The sequence below is a fragment of the Leptidea sinapis genome, chromosome 27, assembly GCF_905404315.1.
Source record: "Leptidea sinapis chromosome 27, ilLepSina1.1, whole genome shotgun sequence".
Taxonomy (NCBI): domain Eukaryota; kingdom Metazoa; phylum Arthropoda; class Insecta; order Lepidoptera; family Pieridae; genus Leptidea; species Leptidea sinapis.
Window position 1 is genome coordinate 1,970,595 of NC_066291.1, and position 23,215 is coordinate 1,993,809.

General features: G+C 33.4%; 1 protein-coding gene across 2 annotated transcripts in view; it reads left to right on the forward strand.

The window, feature by feature from the left end:
* Positions 1-23,215, forward strand: part of LOC126972769 (fibroblast growth factor receptor 4) — a 121,252-nt gene that overhangs the window by 78,295 nt on the left and 19,742 nt on the right. The window contains exons 1-3 of one of the 2 annotated variants that reach the window (XM_050819806.1): positions 4,336-4,411; positions 21,234-21,300; positions 22,407-22,557. In XM_050819806.1, the coding sequence (XP_050675763.1) occupies positions 22,512-22,557 (46 nt within the window). In that variant the 5' untranslated portion in view covers positions 4,336-4,411; positions 21,234-21,300; positions 22,407-22,511. Of the gene's footprint in view, positions 1-4,335; positions 4,412-21,233; positions 21,301-22,406; positions 22,558-23,215 lie in introns of those variants that run through there. The other variant, XM_050819804.1, reaches the window with a different exon arrangement.

Genomic DNA, 23,215 nt, shown 5'->3' on the forward strand with positions numbered 1-23,215 from the left:
TTCCAGCATAATGATATGACATACAAGTGGTACTTTAACATACTTTAGGTTCCATAATATGTCTGTAAAGCTCGTATCATTATGACTGTTTATTTATTTTTGTAACAAAGTTTTATTATTCCATGTTTCTTTCTTGTGCTTCAACATTAGTTATTATTTTCTTTTAAATTAGACTAACTTATCAACCTACTACTTAAATGGATATAAAAATGGAGTTCGAATATCATAAATGATCAATTAAATTACTACAGTTCATTTGATATTGTATTTTCGCGAAAAAAAAAACATTGCGTGCGTACAAAGTACACATGTTAGAAGTGAAACCTGCAGGGTGCATGAACCTCTAAACTGCATATGAATTCCTGGTACGTGTTGCTAGGATGACACATGATTTCAACCGCCAAGAAAGACATTCCTACCACCACAAATATATATAATAATATGTTCTCCTGGTATCTATGTAGTAATACGTCGTGCGCTTGGAGTCAGAATATATTAAGGTATACTCGCGCCATAGTTAAGACAATCTCTTCTTTAACTATGATCGCCTGGTACCAAAACATTGTATTATGCTTCCTATCTCAGTATCTCCCATGTTAAATATTATGAATTGATGTGACTGCTCTTTTTACCGTCGCTTTTTCGTTTCATCGACTTTCAAATCACAACGTAAAGAAGTTTTCACTTCAATAGTATGCATATTTCTGTCTCATTCTTTGCGGGCTTCATCCTACACATTTTTGTATTTGTGTCTCTTACCTGTCGTTCTACGTAACCTAATCCGGTTTAAAATCACAACGATTCTAAAGAAGTTTCACTTCAAAAATATATATATTATACATGTTCCCGGCAAACGTTGTCTTGCCGCATGAATTAAATACCCTACCCGCGCTTATTCTATGATTTTTGAAACCTCTGAAGCACGTTGCTTATGGTATAAGTATTACTCCGATCGGTTCAGTAGTTTTCGCAGTAGAACCGAAGAAAATAATGGCCCTCTATTAATTAGTATAGATATATAGATGTTTTGTTTATAAATAGGATATAAGACGTAAATAAATTTATTGAAATTGCCAAGTTCAGACATATTGATTGATAATAAAATTGCTCTATGTGAACCCGCTGTAACAAATTAAAATAGGTTCTCGGAGACATATGTAGGTAATGAAATGAATAATGAAATGAAATAAAATTTTATTAGCAAGAAACATTGTACTTAAGATGTTAACATAATATTATTTATAATCCAATATGTTTCGTCACATGACATGCAAAATATGTTTTAGAGTTGTCTCAGTACCAACACACTACTGTTATACTGAAACCTCGGACTAGTAAAAAAATAAGGACTCCGCGTCACCTTACATAACAGTGTAGCACCAAAACAAGCCGATAAACGTGTAAATACATAGCCCCACGCACACACACTACTACAGGCCGATAGGCGGCAATTATGAGAATTGTCATCGTCTGTGACAGATCAGTTTGCGACTCAATAAAATATTTTAAAAATGCCGTCGTGCGTTGTGAAAAAGTGTAAAAACAATAACATAACAGTATTTGTGGATATATCATTATATTTAAGGGAGAAAAAATTGTGTAACACACACTAGCATAAAGGTGATTCACTTCCTGATATCACGGCGCGGAGTACTTCTTTTTTTACTAGTCCGTGACTGAAACATGTCGGATTTCACAATGCTACCTAATAAAATTAAAATTTAAAGATATTATAATATAAGATATAAATAATTTAATAATTCCTTTAGTACCTATGTATAATGCTAACAAATTTAGTAGTGCAAACAGTAAACCTAAATAATAACATTTAAAATACTTATGGTCTCAATATTTAAAAGTTTTTGTTGTCTGATATGAAAATGATAACTATAGTTGATAATTTAGATTTGATATTTCAATTAAAATGGATTCCTTTTTCATGATACCTGCTTTGTTAGATTCTATTTCTCAAAACCTTTAAATCAGAATAGCAATATAATGTTCATTAAATTGGATCAATTTTATAAAGATAGAATAATAAGTTATATAAGATATTTACAAGATAAATTACTTCCTATATTAATAAACTATCACAGATCACAGACACACTCACGTCGTCATGTCATCAGCGTCTTCGATCATAGATTTATCTACATTATCTCTGATGCAATAATTCAGAGAAAAAGGTGCATTATCCAATTAAGATGAAATTTTATGATTTAATCTGTGTTATGAGCCCATAATTATATATTTTAACATTAGGTATTTTATTAGGTTAATTATTTTGAATAATGATAATGATATCTGGTTATGAGATTAAAAAATCACTTTACAATAGATTTAAAAATGTACACAAAACTAACTATAAATGCATTTGATGAGAAGAAGTGTGATATAAGTTTCGATATAAAATAGTGGCAATGATTTCTTCAGACTTTTTCACAGACTTTAGCTTAATGTTTCGGAAGTAGTAATTTATAGTAATATAATATACATTGATATTATGTAACAGCGATCGAAGTATTTTCGAGCTATTTTCACGAATGGTTAGCGTGATTCTCGAGGGAGGTTTTAGTTTATAATATGTCAAGTTTTTCTATACTTTTTTGTACACAGTCTCGATATTCGTTGGAGGTGTCGAAAAAGAATAAGCCATTTGGGAGTTTTCAACGAAACCGCTGTTTGACCCCTTTGAGATATAACAAAATAATGTATGGTGGAATATTGTAGGTGTATAGAAAAGTCCGTGAGTGTATAATATGTCTATTTCTTAAGGGTATTACTATATACCTTTTAATACTTTAACAACATTGGCAATTATAAAGGTGATTACACAAATATGATATTAATCCTTGTCATTTTATTACTACATATTATAAAATCATTCAGAAATACGTTTTTGTTGTATTTTTAACTCATTAACTTTGATTACACATTTCCGATGACTATATACTTACATCCTTAGAATATTAATTTGATCCTTAGAACATCCTTACAATATTAATATTATTCTGATTCAAATTCAAATTCAAAAACACTTTATTCATGTAGGTCACGGAAATGAGACTTATGAATACCAAAAAATAAAAAATAAAAATTTCTTATTGAATTTACCGTTACTTATTAAAGGGTTGAGCTAATGAGAAGAAGTAGCAAGAAACTCATTGCCACTCTGTAGTCAAGATTTACATTTTATTTGTTTAACAAATCATTTAATTACAATTTAATTATGCAAAGTGACGCAACAAAATACTCAAATGTCAAAAACTGAAAGGCTTACACGAGTAAGTCAAAAAAAGAAAAAAAAGTAAATTAATACTTATAAACACAAGAGTTATTGAGTATAGTAGATGCATCAATCCACACATACCGTAAATAAATAGAGGCATTATGTGAGCATTTCATAAAATAAAATATATTTTAACTTTAAAGGAAATAATAATAATAAAAAAACACATCAAGCCGACCTCATGGTAACAAGGTAATCCAGCCACCACGAGTAGCACCCGTTCAGGAGCATGACGCATAGACCAGCCAACGCCTCCCTCGACCATATTTTAGGGAAGGGAACGACCCGCCCCATGTCGCCACCACAAGCAGAGGCATTTAAGCGAGCATGACGATGCCTGTCACGAGAAATCCACCGAATAACAAAACAATGTTCATCTACATAATATTATATTATGCAATACTTACTAAGCTTACATCATTATTTTCTATTGATAGAACAGCGTCTGTCATATCAGCTAGTTGTTAATAAAGTAGAGTAATACACAAAAAATGTTTATTTGTATTAAATATTACCAGTGGGAGGCTCCTTTTCACAGGATGCCGGCTAGATTATGGGTACCACAACGGTGCCTATTTCTGCCGTGCCTAATGTTTACACATGTGTTTCGGTCTAAAGGGCGCCGTAGCTAGTGAAATGTCTATGCAAACGAGACTTAACATCTTATATCTCAAAGTGACGAGCGCAATTGTAGTGCCGCTCAGAATTTTTGGGCTTTTCAAGAATCCTGAGCGGCACTGCATTGTTATGGACAGGGCGTATCAATTACCATCAGCTGAACGTCAAGCTCGTCTCGTCCCTTATTTTCATAAAAAAATAAAAAAAAATGGGAATGCGACACAATAATTTATCGTTACTTTGTAGTCCTTTAATACTGCTATAAATTAATATCATTATCAATATTCAGATGTAAAATTATATTTCATCTTGGTGAAGATTTGATGTTACGCGTGCATAGCAGTAATGTTAGATATTTTTCTATTAAAAATAATACGCCCAGTCTTTTTAACAACTTAGTATTGACTGTTGACAGACACACGGTGAGGCGTAACCATTACGGGAAGTCATTCTATTGTACGTCCATACGCCCGTCAACGGCTTGCATCTAATTAACCGCAATAGGTGATGTATATTAACAGTTAACTTATTTTTTTTAATTTAAGTTAACTGACACCTTAATTTTATTTTATTTTAATAAAGCAATCTGAACATCCAAGTATTTGTAATAAAATAAAAACGTAAGAGTATGCCCGTTTTGGTGAAAAAGGAAATCTTAAAATGTGTTGAAGTACCAGGCAAACATAAGCATGAGGCAATGTAAAGCCACCCGAGCGAAAGCACCAATGACGGCACCACTCTCACTCTCAACAGCGCGCGGCCAAACAAACCTGTACATTTCGGACATCTTTTATGATTTTCAATTTTAAGTCGATGAAATGAAAGTTCAAAATGTCTCGTGCCTTATTACATAATGGGACCGGTCTGGATTGAATTATTATTCACATAATATTTCGTAACAGAACGCCGTCCAATCGATGGATATGAGATCATTTTATTACGAGGTTTTTTAGTATGATGGAATGTTTACGTCTTTAGTATTGACTGCTTCCTCTTTTGGCGTATAATTGTAATTCCTACCAATTTAATTATTTATCGGCAGTAACTGGAAAAGCTTGACAGTAATAAGTAAATACCAGGTACAAACGGAAGGAGCGTCTTGCAACTGCCCGCTGGTTCAATACCTGCTTAGTATGTTGCATATTCATAAGCAAACATCACCCTTCTGGGTTCATAACCCTGCGTTACTCCGCCTCCGTCACGTCAGTTTCATATTTGTGTCTTGCTAAATCAATTCATTCTTTTAAGACAGTATATGAATAGTTCTTCTTAGCGTAGGACAAAATAACAGTGGATGAATATTATTAACCTTATTAAATTAAATATAAATAAAAAAGGTATTGGTTTTACATAATATTATTTGTTGTTCAAAGTTTTTTTTAGTTGTAACATTATAAGGTATTTACAAGTCGGGCAAATTAAAATGATATCTTTTTTAAAGTAGTTTTGAAAATGACCTCCCTGCCTCATCCCCCCTTACCTCCCTACTGTTCGCCGAGCCCCGTGAGAGGAAGTGGCGATTTGTTACCATTAGATGTGATTAAAGGTTTTAAAGATTCCGTTTTTGGTTTTTTATTGTGTCTATGTATTGTGTAGTGTATTTAAAGTTTTTATTATAATCTCTACCTACATTCTAAAGTTTCTGACTTGATCTATATTCACCCCTAAATATGCAAATATTCGTAGCGCGAGCTTGTTTAAACAATCCAATTATATAATGTGCTGCCTTGTTATTGAAGAATGATGTCATATATGAAAGTTCAAATTTGACTAAATATTCCTTAAGCCACATTTTAATTCAAATCGCACTGTTTATATAATTTCTAGTGCCTTATATTACTTCTAGTAATAGCAACCTCTGCTACTGTCAGCCTAGCGAAACTCTCTGAGAAAAACGCGATTCACTCATTTATTGATAAATTGACAGCTGATGGCTATAATCTTGTAAAAAACGGAGATAACCAAAACCCACTACGCTTTAAGCAACTGTTCGCTTTCAAAACCGGATTATACTTCGTCGCCAATCGTCATCGTGTAATTACTACTATTTCAAACTTATATCAAATGACTGCACGTTACATACAAAATTAAATTTAAATTTTTACTTAGGCATTCCCGCCTCTTATTACGTAGTACTTACATCCTCTTTGGCTACTTTTCTATAACTGAAATATAATGACAAGCGTTGCCGTACACTTGACATAATTTACATATCTATCTATATGTCTTCTTTATCTTATGACTATGACATGGACGAGTAAAAAAAGAAGGACTCCGCGCCGTGATATTAACATGTGAAGCACCTTTATGCTAGTGTGTGTGCGGTTACGGGGGATACCAGTTACACAATTTTTTCTCCCTTAAATAATCATATATTACACTTTTTCACAACGCACGACGGCATTTTTAAAATATTTTATTGCGACGCAAACTGATCTGTCACAGACGATTGCAAATCTGATAATGGCGGCCGATCGGCTTGTATTAGTGTAAGTGTGTGCGTGCGTGCTATGTATTTACACGTTTACCGGCTTGTTTTTGTGCTTCACTGTTATGTAAGGTGACACGGAGTCCTTCTTTTTTTACTCGTCCGTGACTGTATATAAGATATTTCCACCTATGTATTGACTCATCACGATATTATCTCTGAAACCAGAAGGCGTTGAGACTTGAAATTGGGCAGGAATATTCCTTTCGCCGAGTAGAGGTCAGCTAAGAACGGATTTTAAGAAATTCCATCCACAAGTTTTTGAAGTAAAACTTTTTTAGGCGCGACTTGGGGGTAACATAGAATTTTTTTCTGACGGAAGTAACGCTCAGAAAAAAGTCAAATGAAACAATTTTTAAGCCGTTATAATTTTATGGTTTTACAAAAAACATTTCAATATGCTCAGTTATATTTTTTTAAGATCTCCAAGTATATATTTTGCTTATTTATTACTATTTTTGTAATAAATAACATATAAGAGATCAGATTTTTTCTGACATTTGCAACATTCGTTAATTTGTTTTTGATTTCTTCGTCTATTATTAGGATAGGCAAAGAGTTCGAGCCCATGCAGCCATATTCGTAAAATATTCAATAACAACGTCATATTAATATGTATATAACCTTCAAGTTCTTATTATCAATTCTTTTATTTAATGAGTGAATATTTTAAATTGTGCGAATGGAATTAATGAATTATAAATAGAATATATAACGAAAATAATAATCAGTCAAATAAAATGGCGGAATCTCAGGAACATTTTACTCTTTCATCAATAAATAAGCATAAAAGAGGAAATCAAGAACCAGATAATGACCTCACCTGTATAAAGTTTAAGTGTTTATTGTCTGATGAATAATACTATCAAAATATAACATTATATCATTCTTTGTAAAATATATATAAAATCTCATTTGATAAAATAATATTATTTATTATAAAGGAATTACTTTATTTTAGGTATAGAAAATGCCAACTTTGCTCTAAAGATGTAGTTATATCGTTACCGTTTCCGAGAAAAAAAATAGCAAAAAATCTAACAAAGCTGCTCAGTAATACGTGAGTGCTTCTTTAGTAACAATGCTTAATTCAATATAATATATTAATATATTTGTTAATTATTCCTAAAGTTAATTATTATTAAGTTTTACTTCAATCGCGCGTAAATTACACGCCCACACTTTTTTTATGAACAGAACGTCTGTCGGGTCAGCTAGTATTTTACACCCATATTCTCGACGTCATATTTTATGTATGTCATGAGTACAACTGATGATTATGTTGTAATGGTCGTAATAATATAGTCCGTAGCACATCTTGATAGCATTGTTGTTGCCCAGCTATTATAGAATTTCCGCATTTTATTCTATTTTGAGATTACGCAGTCTTAATATTGAAATCTTAGTGTATATTGCAAATAACATGTATTACTTTTACAATGTGTTAGTTTAATACATAAATATAAAACAATTTCAAATATAAAAATTTATTCGAAGTGGAAAGAAATGACCAGTACGTCTCTTATAGGCTTATCTTAAGTCATCTTTTAAAATACGCAACATGGTTCTAGGTGCTATCTTCATCTCTCGAGATAAAATCTTTTGCTTTCGGATAGAATTTCTTCGAATGTCTTCTCAACACTACTTGGACGGCCAGATCTTTTTCTGTCACAAACAGAGGAGGTCTCATTGTACCTAGTAATAGCCCGGTACATAAACATTTTACTAATACCAAGCGAATGGAGAGTTTTCAAAATTGCATTTGGCTCCGTACGTACTTTGTGTAATGCAATCACAGCAATTACGGTCCCCTTTATAATATCGCTCCATTTTAATATCGCAAAATATTGTACAATGTATTGGCGCCAAAATTAGAAAACTCAATGAACAATCATATAAAAGTTACAGATTCCAAATTCAAATGTAATATTTTGTTTGTTTTTAAGTGTAGCAGTATTTACGGCCAGACTAAGTATAAATCCAGAGTCCTGGTGTTTGTTTCCAGTGAACTCCTAAACTAATGAACGGATTTTAATGGGGATTACTTCATGGAGTGCAGTTTAGTCCAACTTGAGAGATAGTATATTTTTTATTGCGATTTGGGACCCATAGTTATTTTTATTTCAAATATTTATTTTGTATGATCATATTTTCTATGAGAGAATATATTGACGTACGGTTTGACAGTTCTTAACTTATATTCTTTTTATGTTTATAATTTCATTTATTTCTGTATGAATAATTCTATGAGATATTTTTTTAGTACCCAGTTTGACAGTTCTGCTGTGAAATTTTATTTTACATTTACACATTATTCCACAATTTTTCAAAATCAAACATTCGCCACAAGTAGCCTATGCTATTCTTGTAATAAATTTAATTAAGGTACTGATTGTTTCTAGCGCCCGTTCTCTTCTAGCCTTTTTTTTAAATAAGGGACGGGACGAGCAGAACGTTCAGTTGATAGTAATTGATACGCCCTCCCATTACAACGCAGCACCGCTCAGGACTCTTGAAAAATACAAAAGTTCTGAGCGGCAATACAATTTTGCCCGTCACCTTGAGACATAAGATGTTAAGTCTTATTTGCCCAGTAATTTCACTAGCTACGGTGCCCTTCAGGCCGAAACACAGTAATGCTTACATATTCCTGCTTCACGGAATAAAAGGCGCCGTTGTGGTACCCATGATCTAGCCGGCATCCTGTGCAAAGGAGCCTCCCACTGGTACTGATACGATCTCTCATGTAATCATGAAATGTCAGAAAGGTCCAAAGCTTTTGGAATGAGCTTGACTGGTGAGAGTAATCGACAATCGGAGACTTATTGTGGAAATACTAGCCATCATTCCGTACCGAAACCATATTATGCGCTTTATAAGTAATACTTTTGGAAAAAAAATAATGCGTGGGTCTAACCCCAATAAAATAAGGAGTTATTTATGTTAACTAAGACCGTAATTTTGTTAAACTTTCGTCTCTTTATTGCATAACGTCCCATTTTCGAACGAAAGCGATCCTTTATTCGAAACACGTCTGCATTTAAATTTTACAGATGTTACGTACAAAACCACAGACTACTATTGTAAGTAATACGTCGTTAAAATACTTTCCTTGGTGGCTGGAATGCCTTTAAGTTCTTACGTTTAGGTCTTACGTAGCCAATACAAGTACTAAACTACTAAATACTTATGCGTAAAATAATCTATCTTCAAACACGAATTGAATATTTTACTTTTAGTAAGTAGGTCGTGCTGAGTTCGGCATATTTCACATTTACACAGTATTGATGCTTACCTGACAGCTACAGCAACGCTATGGTTTTTTCTTTAATTATAACTTGATGTTAAAATATTTCATTGTGCTCGCGAAATGTAACGCGAGAACTCTACATACGACATTTTTTGAAGCTTATGCGAATATGGAATCAAACTTCTCTCGGGAATGAGTGCCGCTGATCATGGCCACATACTCTAGGAAATTCCTACTACTATTGAGCATTGTCTGGGTGTCTCTGTGTCTCTTTTAATTTTTAATATTTCTATTGTTTTTGTTTTACTTTGTCTCCTTTGCTATTTAATTCAGTCATTTTATTACATATAATTCTTTTTCGACTTTAAATGGATATTTTTAAAATAATAACTATTTAATGCTAAAATACTTTAAGTTTAGAATAAGTGAACTCGCTATTCCTTACATAAACACTAAAGTTTCATGAGGATGGCTTAGATAGTTTAGCAAAAGAGAGCTGTTCATGCTATATATAAAAGTTAGCCTATGTCCTTTCCCAAGCTCTTGTCTATCTCTGTACTAAATTTCATGAAAACCGGTTTATTCACGGCTGCTGACTTTGATATAGTGTTTGCTCTGCAAAAGAGAACTATTCGTGCTATATATCAGCTTGGTTATAGACAGTCTCTCAAAGAAAAATTTAAATAAATAAATATTATGACTGTTCATTGTCAGTATATTTATGAAAATTTAATATACCTTCACAGAAATCGTCACCTTTTTGCTTTTAATAGTGATTTGCATTATTATAACGAAATAAGGGATTGCTTATATCTAATTCTAGTAGGCTTCATAAGATACAGAATAGCTTTAAGGGTAAATGTATACACTTTTATAATAAAGTCCCAGCCACTGTTCAGGCATTATCTATAAATAAATTTAAATGTTTTATAAAAAAAATGGCTCTGTCGTAAATCCTATTACTCCACAGCTGAATATCTAAGTGATCGGACAGCCTGGGACTAGATTATGATTATTTGATAGTGATAGAAATGACTGTACAATATTGTATATTTTTATTGAAAAAAGCGCAAAAAAGAATGCTGCGAGTGTTTCTTGCGCCGCTTCCCCTCTCTCAGAGCGCCATTTGTTACCGAAGCGGTCGAAGTATCTAGTATATTAGAAATGACATCAAAAAGAATTCTAAAGGAATCAATTTTGAGAAAATAAATGCCTTTTATGCCTATTAGTTTGTTTGTATATTTTGAACTATAAAAAAAACACTGAAAATAGAACTCCTTTATTCGGGATATCGGTTTAAAAGTAAGTAGTTAGGTATGATACATACGGTATGTAAGCATATTTCACATTTACAACAGTATTTTGACACTTGACTAAAAATTATAACAACGATATATATATTTTCAAACTTGGAAACAAACCTGATATAAAAGTATTTGAATCCTCTCGTCTCGTAAATATAGAAACTTTAAATAAAACGCGCGGAATCCGATGAATAAACAAACAGTTTTTAAATTATCACAAAAGTATCGACTCTCGCTGAGAAAGTTTGTTGCATCATACTTCAATAGTGAAGGATGAAGCTATCGATAAAACTTTCAGTCGATGTCCAACGCCGTAGAAAGATATTTGTGAACTTTTTCAAGTGAAAACTTCCTTAGCACTTATTTGATAATAAAGAAAGAACAGGTCTAGGATCTATCTAGGTATAGGATTTGGAATTCGTGTTGTTTCGTGGATTTATATCTCACGTTTTATTTAATATTAGGATAACACAACAAAACAGGATAAAATAATGGAATGAAAGTAGGATTTAGAGTAAAGCAGAGAATTGAGTCTGAGATGAGCTCACGGCTTATAAAGGCCAAGAAATTATATGGGAAGCCAGGTAGATATGGATGGTTATAATAAAGAATATATAATAGTACAAGTACAGAAGGCTCACTCCGCAAAACCATTTAAAGAAACTTGCGTTCATACTGTGTGTAATTCAGATTTCACAACGCTACTTACCTACATTTTTATTCACCTACAAGTTGCCTCTCTTTCTATCGCGTCACTCTTACCTCTTCTGACGACATTGTGGTTGACTTCTTTAACTAAAACTGTACCTACCTAGTATGAGGCTGTCTTATAAAAATAGCTCAGTTTTTTCTATAATATAAATAGGTATGTAATTGTGATTTTAAATCTATATTATTTCGTTGTCAAACCTACATTAATTGCAGAAAGTAATCTATGCGTTGAATAACCACGACATAGTCAAACCTTCTTAATATATAGGAAATAAATATGTAGCTATCATGAATGGTAATTTCATTATAATAATACACATAACCATAAAATAAAATAAGTAATATATATATAACACATATCACTGTAAATTAGATTGTTCCAGCGCCTTTAGGAAGCTTAAAAAATTAAAATTTGAATCGCGAAACCTTTAATATGCTTTGCTTTTTTTATATTTATCACTTTTTAAAATTTCAAATTTTCAAATATACAACAAAGCTCGCACGTACGTAGCTGCTCGTTCGTGAGTCCCTACTGGCTTACTCTGTAGAGGCAGCCGCACGTACATACATGATACGATTTCGATACTTACACGGGGAATGAGACAGACCTGGTTAGGGTGAGGTTCAGCAGTCGGATATTAGAGTGCATTGTCGCACCTGATTATTAACCCAACATCCTATGTTATAATAATAATGTTTTTTTAATATAAAAATTGGCTAGTCATACTTACAATTACACCTGTATACCTACATACCATGTACCATGGACAAACTAGCGTACTTGATAGTAAGTGATCATTACCGTCCATATTCTATTGCAACATAAGAGAACAAAGACAATCACATGAGCATTTGATTGCCTTTTATGCGTGTGTCCATACTTTGAAGGAACACATATCGTATCGAACCCGATTCCGATTTCCGATATAAAAAGTGCAAAATAACTTTATAAATTTGACATGTGACCAAAGATCTGATATGTACCACTGTTGGTGAATAAGATTGGGGATTAAAAGAGGCAAAGTGAACCTTAATGATTTTTTTTAAATTACACAATTAAACTAATTACTTAACTTTTTAGTTTAGGTTTTGTTTATTTTTGTCTCCTTTTATTATTTAACGTATGTGTATCGTCAGCAAGCAGCCATCAGTTTATAATTAATACTTTAAACAGCTTTTGATTGGTGATTATTTAAGTGTATTCCTGACGTCACTAAGATGGCTGACCGTCCCCATCCAATCGGGCGAGGATAATAATGTCACACAAGTTACTGTTTAACTTACTATATTCTCAATCGTATTTCGCCACAAATTCGTAAATCATCTCCACTATCTGGATGTGTGGCGTTCCCCCACAGTACAATTTTGAAGGAGCTTTCTTTCACGTCCAACAAAGCTGTGGAATGAGCTTCCTGGTTTGGTGTTTCCGGAATACGATACGACATGGGTACCTCCAAAAAAAAACACTAACACCGTCCTTAAAGGTCAGCATAGCATTGGTTCAGAATTTCTGAAACGACTTTCATTTTATTTACATGTATAGATTAATTTTGTAAAAATGTTTTTGTCATTGCTACTGAGTTCGTAACTGGTGTCGCATCAGGGCACTGTACAAAGGATAACGCGATTATTATCATGACACACGATAGGCATAGCGTAAGACAAAAGCGTTAGCGATTTAATATAACAGCCAAATAAAAAAATCACTCTTTTTTAAAATATTTGTACGTATTTAATGACATATTATAGATATTTATTCATTAACAATTTTTATACAGGTTAATTTTTAGAGCAACTGGCTTGCAGCGGATCTTCCAGCTTTGAAATGTTCAAGAGCGTACTTATCACTTTCCAACAAATTAACGTCTTTCTAGTCTTTCCCTCACAAAATAAACTATTTCTTGTCAGTGTGTACTACATTAATAATTTTAGTACATATATACGGCCATGAGACCATAATGGCGTAATTATTTCTTACACAACTAAGTATATAGTTCTAACATTTAAAATTAATCATTAATGGTAGATCCAGAAGGATCTAAATAAGAGATATCAAAATAATTTTTGTAGTGAAATAAATACAGTCCACAAAAGCATACTATAATCTGGATAGTTTTTTAATTCGACTTTGTTTTTATCTTTTTTTATGAAAATAAGGGACGAGACGAGCATGACGTTCTACTGATGGTAACTGATACGCCCTGGCCATTACATTGCAGTGCCGTTCAGGTTTTTTAAATACCCAAAAATTCTGAGCCCCACTACAATTGCGCTCGTCACCTTGTGACAAAACATGTTAAGTCTCATTTACCCAGTAATTTCACTAGCTACGGCGCCCTTCAGACTGAAACACAATAATGCTTACGCCTTACACATTACTGCTTCACGGTAGAAATAGGCGCCGTTGTAGTACCCATAATCTAGCCGGCATCCTGTGCAAAGGAGCCTCCCACTTGTGTGCATTATTTCAATCTTATCAGACAATGTTTGTCTTGACATACAAACTTCTATAGTTGAAAATAATGTATTTGTGTCCAGTTACCATGTATAGTCAAGTGTCCAGATGAAATTACTTTGAGATAGTTTTGAAACTCCGTCTTCAATATTCGTGTTAAGTCCAACTAGACGAATTTAATTGGAATTTCTGATCAAAATCTTTTTAATTAATTTTACAGAAGTGAATGAAGGTATATTTAAATAAAAGAAAATCGCAATTTCTTGTATCTTAAACTAGTGCTCCACTTAGCAATACGTTAAGTCAAAGGGCAAGTGAATGGGAGCAATCTAGATAGGTATTACTTATTCGGACTTTCTGCAACACTTGGGCTTCTGCAATTCTGCAAACATAAGTTTATTGTCCTAAAGTAAACCTTGCACCAGATTTCGTACTTGAAGTCTTCATAAGATAGTGAATGTAGTAAGGGGTCGAGAAACTTCTGGAAGGGTGGAATATTTTGTGTACTTTAGCTAAAGCTAGCTGCTAGCTATGAAGACTGCTCTATGTAGGTAATTTTTACTACAATGTTCGTAGTTTTCAAAGTTTGTCTGGTGACCATGTCTAAATAGATGTCTTGAAAGCAATCCATCCCATGGCTGCGGCATTTTAACGATACTCATTTCTGTATCTGTATCCAGTCATTCAATTTGAACTTCCTATGAAAGTTTATTCAGATTACTACTTCAGAAAAATACTTTATTATTTTTTATTTATTTATTTATTTATTTATTTACATATATCTAATTACATTTATTTACTCGCCAAACATTTCGTTTATCGGCGAGATGCGCTCATTAATTTTATACATAACCTACTAATAACCTAATCATATATAAACTTACGAGTACTCGTAATTTTAAGGCTGGTTTCACCATTGAAGTAGATCGCGGTTGGTCTACTTTAAACTCAGATTACACGTGTCAGCGAGGTTTAAGGGTTCAATTTGCATATCACCAACACAAACTGAACGCAATTAAAGCTATATAAATAAACGCCAAGATTTAAACGTTTAAAATAATATTTGAAATCGTCCGAGCGTTGTCATTGACGTTATTGTTATCACATTAATTTGATACATTTAATATTTATGAAATTATTATGTAAACACTGTTTTCGTGAACGTGTTAAAAAGGCATTGATGGAATTGGTATGTCTTTAATCAAGATCAATTACTGGTCTTTGAATTAGTTAAAATAAATTGAGTTTACAAATTTAAATTGCACCATAATATAAATACGATTCAATAAACGAACCCGTGCGTCTCGGGATACGTCCCTGCGATTTACAACCGAGCCAATCGTCCAATTAACTTAGTTTTATATTTAACGTGATTAAATATAAAAATTTAATTCCAAATTTTTATATTTAATCACAGAAGTAAGGGAAAAAACACTCAAAAAATGAGTTTTATTAAACCCAGTTTTTCTATTCATTCGTGAAATCGGCGCTTAAAATCCCGAAAACGGTTAAGTTTATAAATGGTATTGAAACAGCGCATAAATGGAAGTAAATATTTTCTTACCAATACATGACTCGTAAGTTATAAGAAATTATTCTTATGGAAATAAAAAAAGTTCCATTATACAGTCTCAGGGACTATCATCATCTGTATTGGCTCGATATCATGAATAAATAGCAGAGCTATTATTTTGATTTTATGACTGCGATAACGTATTATTCATATGTATTTTAACTAGGTTACGAGCTTCTATTAGCTTGCAATTACTGATCGAATATTGTGCAATAATTGTATACATAAGCACAGAGAGACACCGGAGTATTTGTATGATCTTTAACATTTACCAAGTAAAATAGTTTTAAAAGATTTCAACGTGTAGGGATATTATATATTTAATCGCAATAAAACACTTAAAGCCATTCAGCTGTATTAAAAACTATCACTACGATTTTTTATTAAAAATTTACCAGTGGGAGGCTCCTTTGCACCGGATGCCGGCTAGATTATGGGTACCACAAGGGCGCCTATTTCTGCCGTGAAGCAGTAATGTGTAAGCAATGTGTTTCGGTGTGAAGGGCGCTGTAGCAAGTAAAATTACTGGGCAAATGAGACTGACCATCTTATGTCTCAAGGTGATGAGCGCAAGAGTAATACCACTCAAATTTTTTGGGTTTGTCAAGAATCCTGAGCTTCACTGCTTTTTAATGGGCAGGGCGTATCAAATACTATCAGCTGAAAGTCCTGCTCGTCGCGTCCCTTATTTAAAAAAAATGTACCAAGAATTGTGAAATTGTGCAGCATTTCCGTGTTGGATAGCTAGGCTGATCCGTTTTCTGAAATAGCTGCTAGCTGTTGGGTTTTCAATAGCCCTATTAAGGTGAGTAGGTAGTATACTGTACATTCTCCACACCTCTAAAATACCAGAATTATCGTTAACACAGACTGAGCACAAATTCAAGAAATGTATTTAAACTTCTTTAAGAAGGCTCACTATAGTACAGTAGATTATTTCAAATCAAAATCACTTTATTCATGTAGGTGACACTGACAATGACACTTATGAATGTTAAAAAAAAATATTTTTCTTATTCAATCTACCGCTACTTCGTAAAGGGTTGAGCTAATGAGAAGAAGTAGCAAGAAACTCATTGCCACTCTTTTACATCAAGATTTATATTTCCATCGATTTACAAATCATTTCAATTACAATATAATATGTAAAATGATGCAACAAACATACTCAAACGTCAAATAGTCAATGTCTTACACGAGTAAGTCAAAAAAGTAAATGTAAATTAATACAAAAGTTATTGAGTACAGCAGCTGCATCATCCACATACACCATAAATAAATAAAGGTAGCTTTATGACGTTTACCAAGCGTTGTTGCAATGAATATATTTCTATTCTTTTCTGGAACCACGGGCCAATTAGTGTCCCACACTACCGCCCTTCTTCATGCCCAATCTACTAGGGTCATTCCATTAGGACGCTTGGTATCGCGACTAGGTAATAAGCTCGCTAATAGGTAGGGATAGGGGGTAAGATGGGATGCGTCTTAGATTGGTAACCAATTAAGATATCATGAATGCTTTTGCTTGTGGCACAGATCAATTATAACAGTTTTAGTCAACAAAATTTTTTTTTAAGCAAAACTTAATTGCTTTTTGTGACTATCCCCATAGAATACTACGTCTAACCCAAGGAGAGAACAAGAGGATATTTTACTTTTTTTAAGGCAACCGCCTATGGCCTACGCCTTTCGATTTATTTTGAGTGGTCATGGTTGTCATGAAGTTTTCTTCCTGAATGTGACTTGAGCAGTACAATGTACTTAGAATATAGCCTGTGGCGGTCCTCCACAGCGCGGTTTTCAATGAGCTTTCTTCCACGTACTACAAAGCTGTGAAATGAGCTTCCTTGTGCGGTATTTCCGGGACGATACGACATGGGTACCTTCAAAAAAAGCGCGTACATCTTCCTTAAATGCCGGCAACGCTCCTGTGATTCCTCTGGTGTTGGTGGCAACACTACTGTTGAGTATTTCCACCGCCCACATGGGCGGCGGAAATCACTTAACACCAACTGATCCGTACGCTCGCTTTTCCATTAAAAAAAATAGACTGTTCTGTGGTTACTTAAACCCCGAAGCTGCTGAAGCCTCTTTTGATTATTCGAACTATCAGTTGTGTGGTTATACCGCCACTATTTGGTTGCTAGTACCCCGTTCGTTAGCAGGACCGCGGTAACCCTGGAGCTACCGCCTGAGCTAAATTCACCGAAACGTTTCTCCACCTTATCCCCTAAAAAGTTTAAAATTATGCAAATACCATTTTATGATAAAGCAATTAATTAGAATTAAACATTTAGGCGTTAGATGGTATAACGTAATTCTAGAATACTAATTAAAACACTACATAAGAAGTCCACTTATAACTTTAATACAATTATATAAAGTCCAAATTCCCACGATCATATCATTTGATACGAAGTTAATTGCGGCCCAAACTTTCTTGTTCTTAGAATAGATCTTGAAACAACGGAGTAAGGTTTATTATTAGAATATTTTTTGTTCGTGTGAACGGCCAGCAGGCGAATAATCTTTTACGTAATACTTACGTCATCTGCCGCGTAATTAAATGACCTATGACATCTTTATAGTGTTGTTACCCTCATATCGATGCCTTGCACTATTATTATTAATGGCTAAAAGAAAGCATATTTACCTTTTAGCAATAAGTAATAATTGTGTGGTTTATTATAGTTAAATTAGTACCTACGCAAATTTTCATATTACAGTTCACGCCTATTATAAAAATTAGTTATCCATCGGAACTAATTACGTATGATTAAATGCCTGAGGCTTATGTGAATGCGGTTAAACCTAAAACCCTACATATTTTAACAAACAATTTAACAAACACGGAAATTATAAAAGTTTGTAAATGAAAGAGATACTGTATATCAAAACATACTTGTTTTTATGGGTATAGTTCTTGTGTTTTAATAACAAAACCCAAAGCAGTTTAACAAATTAAAGTGATTTTAAATTTAATTTACTTATTTTACATTCCTAGTATCTGCAATACAGTTAGTTAAAATTATAATATGATTTCAAAATTATAACGATAGTAAACTGCGTATGAAGTAGACATATTTAAGAGACAAGCGATCTGTGATTGCAGTGGTCCGACCAAGATAATGATTTTATCATCTCAATTACATCTTGACATAATATCTTCGTCACGTTTTGTGTCTTGCACAAAGAACAGAAAAGCGTGATGTCATTAGTAATTTTATTTGTGCAAATCATCCGTGTTTGCAAAGTTGAACACACGACACGCGTTTCGAAATAGTACCTGAGTTACTTTCTTTTGACACGATATGGAGTAGGAATTGCTTCCATATCTGATCTGTTGAACTCAAGCATAACCTCGAACAATTGCTCCATCAGTTGGCGTTGCGTAGCGACGTTTCATTTTGTATTATCTACAGCTTTTCAAGGTATTCCGAAGAGCTTTTGAGAAGCTGCTGAATTCTACCTCCTACCTAATTTGTTATTTTTTTAAGTGATAACCCTCACTTCTGGGATTAATACACAAATAAAATTTGAAAACAAAATTTTATGAACGATGCGGGACTTGAAGCCACTACCTCTCGTGTTCCGTGCTATTGCCAACCTGAGAGTTGAAAAAGCATAACAACATGTCCCGGGATAGCGTCGACGAGAACCGGAACAAACTTGTGTCTGAAATCGAGACTATGCATTGCAAAGTCTCGGAATGGGGCCGACAAAATTTAGTCCATTTCAACCCCAAGAAGGCACAAGTTTGTGCGTTCACCACTAAAAAGTCTCCCTTTGTCGTATCCCCTCGATTCGAGATCACTCCTCTAACTGCCACAGCCTGTATTGGCATACTTGGCGTCGATATATCGAGCGACGTTCAGTTCCGTGGTCACTTGAATGAGAAGGCCAAACTGGCCTCTAAAAAGCTTGGTGTACTCAGCAAGACGAGACAGTACTTCACTAAAAGCCACCACCTGCAACTTTATAAGGCGCAAATTTGGCCTCACATAGAGTACTGTTCTCACCTCTGGCCGGGTGCTCTGCAGTACCAGCTTCTTCCATTTGACGAATCATCGACGATCAAGTCATCTCCGATCGACTTGATTCTTTAGCATTGCGTAGAGATGTGGGTTCTCTCTGCATCTTCTACCGCATTTACCACGGGGAGTACTCAGAGGAGCTGTTCGGGTTGATTCCAGCGGCCGAATTCCACCACCGGACATTACGTGCAAAGTACCATCCGCATCACGTAGACTCATAAGATTTTGTTTTCATATTTTATTTGTGCACATTTTTTCTGAAAATAAAACAAAAATATGGGTAACATTCATCTCCTAGCATCGGGTGACCCATACGGGAGTAACAAATTTCTCAGTACCTCGTCTGTATTGTAAGGATAATTTGAAAATAATGTTGAAAGAGAAAATCCTTAGTTGCAAGACTATTATTGATATTTTTGGTATAACTTAGATATATTCATGCAGGAATATTCCGCAACAAAATGTCTTATGAGAGACAATAAAGATCAATTCTAGTTCGGATTACAATTTAATATCTTTATTGATTAGATATTATATTGATCATATTATGTAAAATTCGGTTACTAAAGCTTTTGAAGTCCTGACTTCTTTGTTTATGTTCAGAATCAAATTTGAATTAATTATTTATCTCAATGGCAACAAACCTACACCTATCTGTGATAACTTTTAATTGTCCTTCTGTATTTATATAAGTAACATAATTTTTTAACCTAGCTGTAAGTTTCCCAAAAATGAAAAAAAAAACCAAAGGAAATGGCATTATTTAAAATAATTTTATATATTTTTTATTTCAAACAAAACAATAGAATTTGCAGCTTTTGCTATTCCTGGAAAATTCAACAACCTTTATATCGATCTATTTTATCATTAAAAACATAAAAAGTTTATCGATATTTGTGTTTTTCCATACATCACTTATAAAACTTGATGACATTATTTTGAAGATAATGCTGTGAACGTTCTCTGAGCAACTATCAATATACTAAGTAATATTGTAATTATCTATGCAATACTAAACCAAACTAGAGTAAACCTATAAAATTTATACAAATTAATGAACCTATCTATAAAGATGACATTTTAATATATTTAAAGTAATTAATTTTAAATTATAATATTTGAATATTTGATTATTTGTTTTGTGCATATTTTCTTTCAATGGGGCAATGCATGTTTTTGCCTCAGCAATTTTACCTATTCTAATGCAAAATCTTTATTATTCTGTTTAGTTTGCATTTGCAACTTTTAAAATTTAAATTTAATTCATTTATTCATTTATACATCCATTGATTGTTTCATTCAAAAGGAGAAGGTTAAAGAATAAGGAATTAAGGAACAAATAACACTTCCTTGACTCTATAAATTTATACACTCAAACTTTTCACAGTTTGTATGAAGCCAAATGGGAAACCCATAATTTATATCCATATATCTTAATTTCGTAAGGAAAACAAAGATCTTTTTGTTTTTGTGTATTCAACAATTAAATTAATTTAGCTGTTTGTTCACAGAAATCCTGAAGTTCCTATCAGAGGCCAGATAGAAGAAAGTCCTCTTTATGTGCTCAAGGAACTAGAGGTAATTATACTATTAAATAAAAATAAATAATGATATCCTCTATTTACTTCAACTGTTTCAAAAATTATTTGTGACTTCCAAGTTTAAGCCTAAGATTGTGGCGCTCGCGCAGCGTTCTGTCAATGCGTATTATACGTGTGGCAATAGATTGCTTATAATTACGATGATTTGTGTGAATGTATCACAAAGCTATTGAAAGAAGCTATAAGACATTGCAAAAGGAATCATCTTATAAACAAAATAAGAGTCAGAACTTGGTGTGGGAGTCTATTTCCAAAAAACTAAATAAATAATTCCATTTTCACTGCTACTTTTGGTCAATATTTGATTTTTACCTCTCTCCAGTTGTCATATAATTTTACAGAATAATATTGATTGCAGAAATGCTGTCTGTTTAATGATTAAGTATATAAGAATTATGAAAGTTAATTAATGATGAAATAATAAATCGTTATTTATACTTTAATGCAAGCGCATCTCAATTTATTTTGCCCGTACGGTAATACTTAAATAATAACTTATCACGTAAGTTATGTAGATAACTATGATAATAGACACAGACGAAATTAATAATGAGGGTCTAAAAATCTTAACGCTGTCAATTATTTTCGAAAAAATTGTCACCAAATAATTTAATAGAAAAAACCTAGAACGAGGTCGCAATGCAATCGACCTACAATACTGCATTAAGCTGTCTCGGCCATATGAAAAAGTACCATGACAATCGTATCAAAAATATAAAAAGATAAAATCTAATAATAACGTGTTGGGGGACATACCTACAGTCAATAATAATAACAGCATAATTTTCTTAATGATTCCACAGACTGAGAATGAACCTTCAGGCTCTTTATTTATAAGTTTTTATTGTACGATATTATATTGTAATCCATATTTTTATAAAATAAAAGCCCGCTGAGTTTCTTGCGCCCGTTCTTCTCATGTTTGAGACATACTAATTCTAATTAGGTAGTTGTTGACGTTCAATAACTGATTTTAAATCCTATTTATTAATTGTAGATATGATATGATAATAACATGCACTCATGTGGAAAACCCTTCTTTTATTCTAACAATAACTGTTACAAGTTTTTCTATTGACCCAGCCAGGTGATGACTGCGATAGCTGGGAGGTTAGCCGGTCCAGGGTGCACCTGGGAGCACTCATAGGAAGTGGGGCCTTTGGGAGCGTACACGCTGCTCATCTGGATATGCCTGGTGGTGAAACCATCACTCTTGCTGCTAAAATGCTTACAGGTACTGTTTAATAGATTTTTTTTTGATGGAGACAACTCAGAGGAAGGCTCCTTTGCACAGGATGCCGGTTAGATTGTGGGTGCCACAACGGCGCCTATTTCTGCCGTGAAGCAGTAATGTGCAAACATTACTGTGTTTCGGTCTGAAGAGCGCCGTAGCTAGTGAAATTAATGGGCAAATGAGATTTAAAAAAAAGACAGTTCTGCTGTTGTACTGCCCGCTGAGTATCATGCGCCTGTTTCTCTCTGACCTGCGGTGCTATTCAGGTATTTTCAAAATTGTTCTCGTTATGTTCCAATCATATACATAATATATTCTCTTATCATTTCCTTAGAACGTTAACTGAACCATAAATTGGTAGCCGCGCCTCAACGACATTAGAACGACAAGTTCGCTCGAAGTTACCAATATTGTTCTACCAAATCTCAAATATTTCTACTACTATTAAAAGGGTTATCTTTTCTCTATTATATTATATTGTTTTAAGTTGTCAACACAACCAAACGTCAAAATTTTGAATTTTTGACGATCGAACGTCAATTGTTGGCAGATGCCAACAATTGACGTTCGATCTTGTTACGAGAATACGCAACTTCATCACAATCGGGACTGAAACGTCAATTTGTGTTACAAGAATACGAAATTTAACTTTTTGACA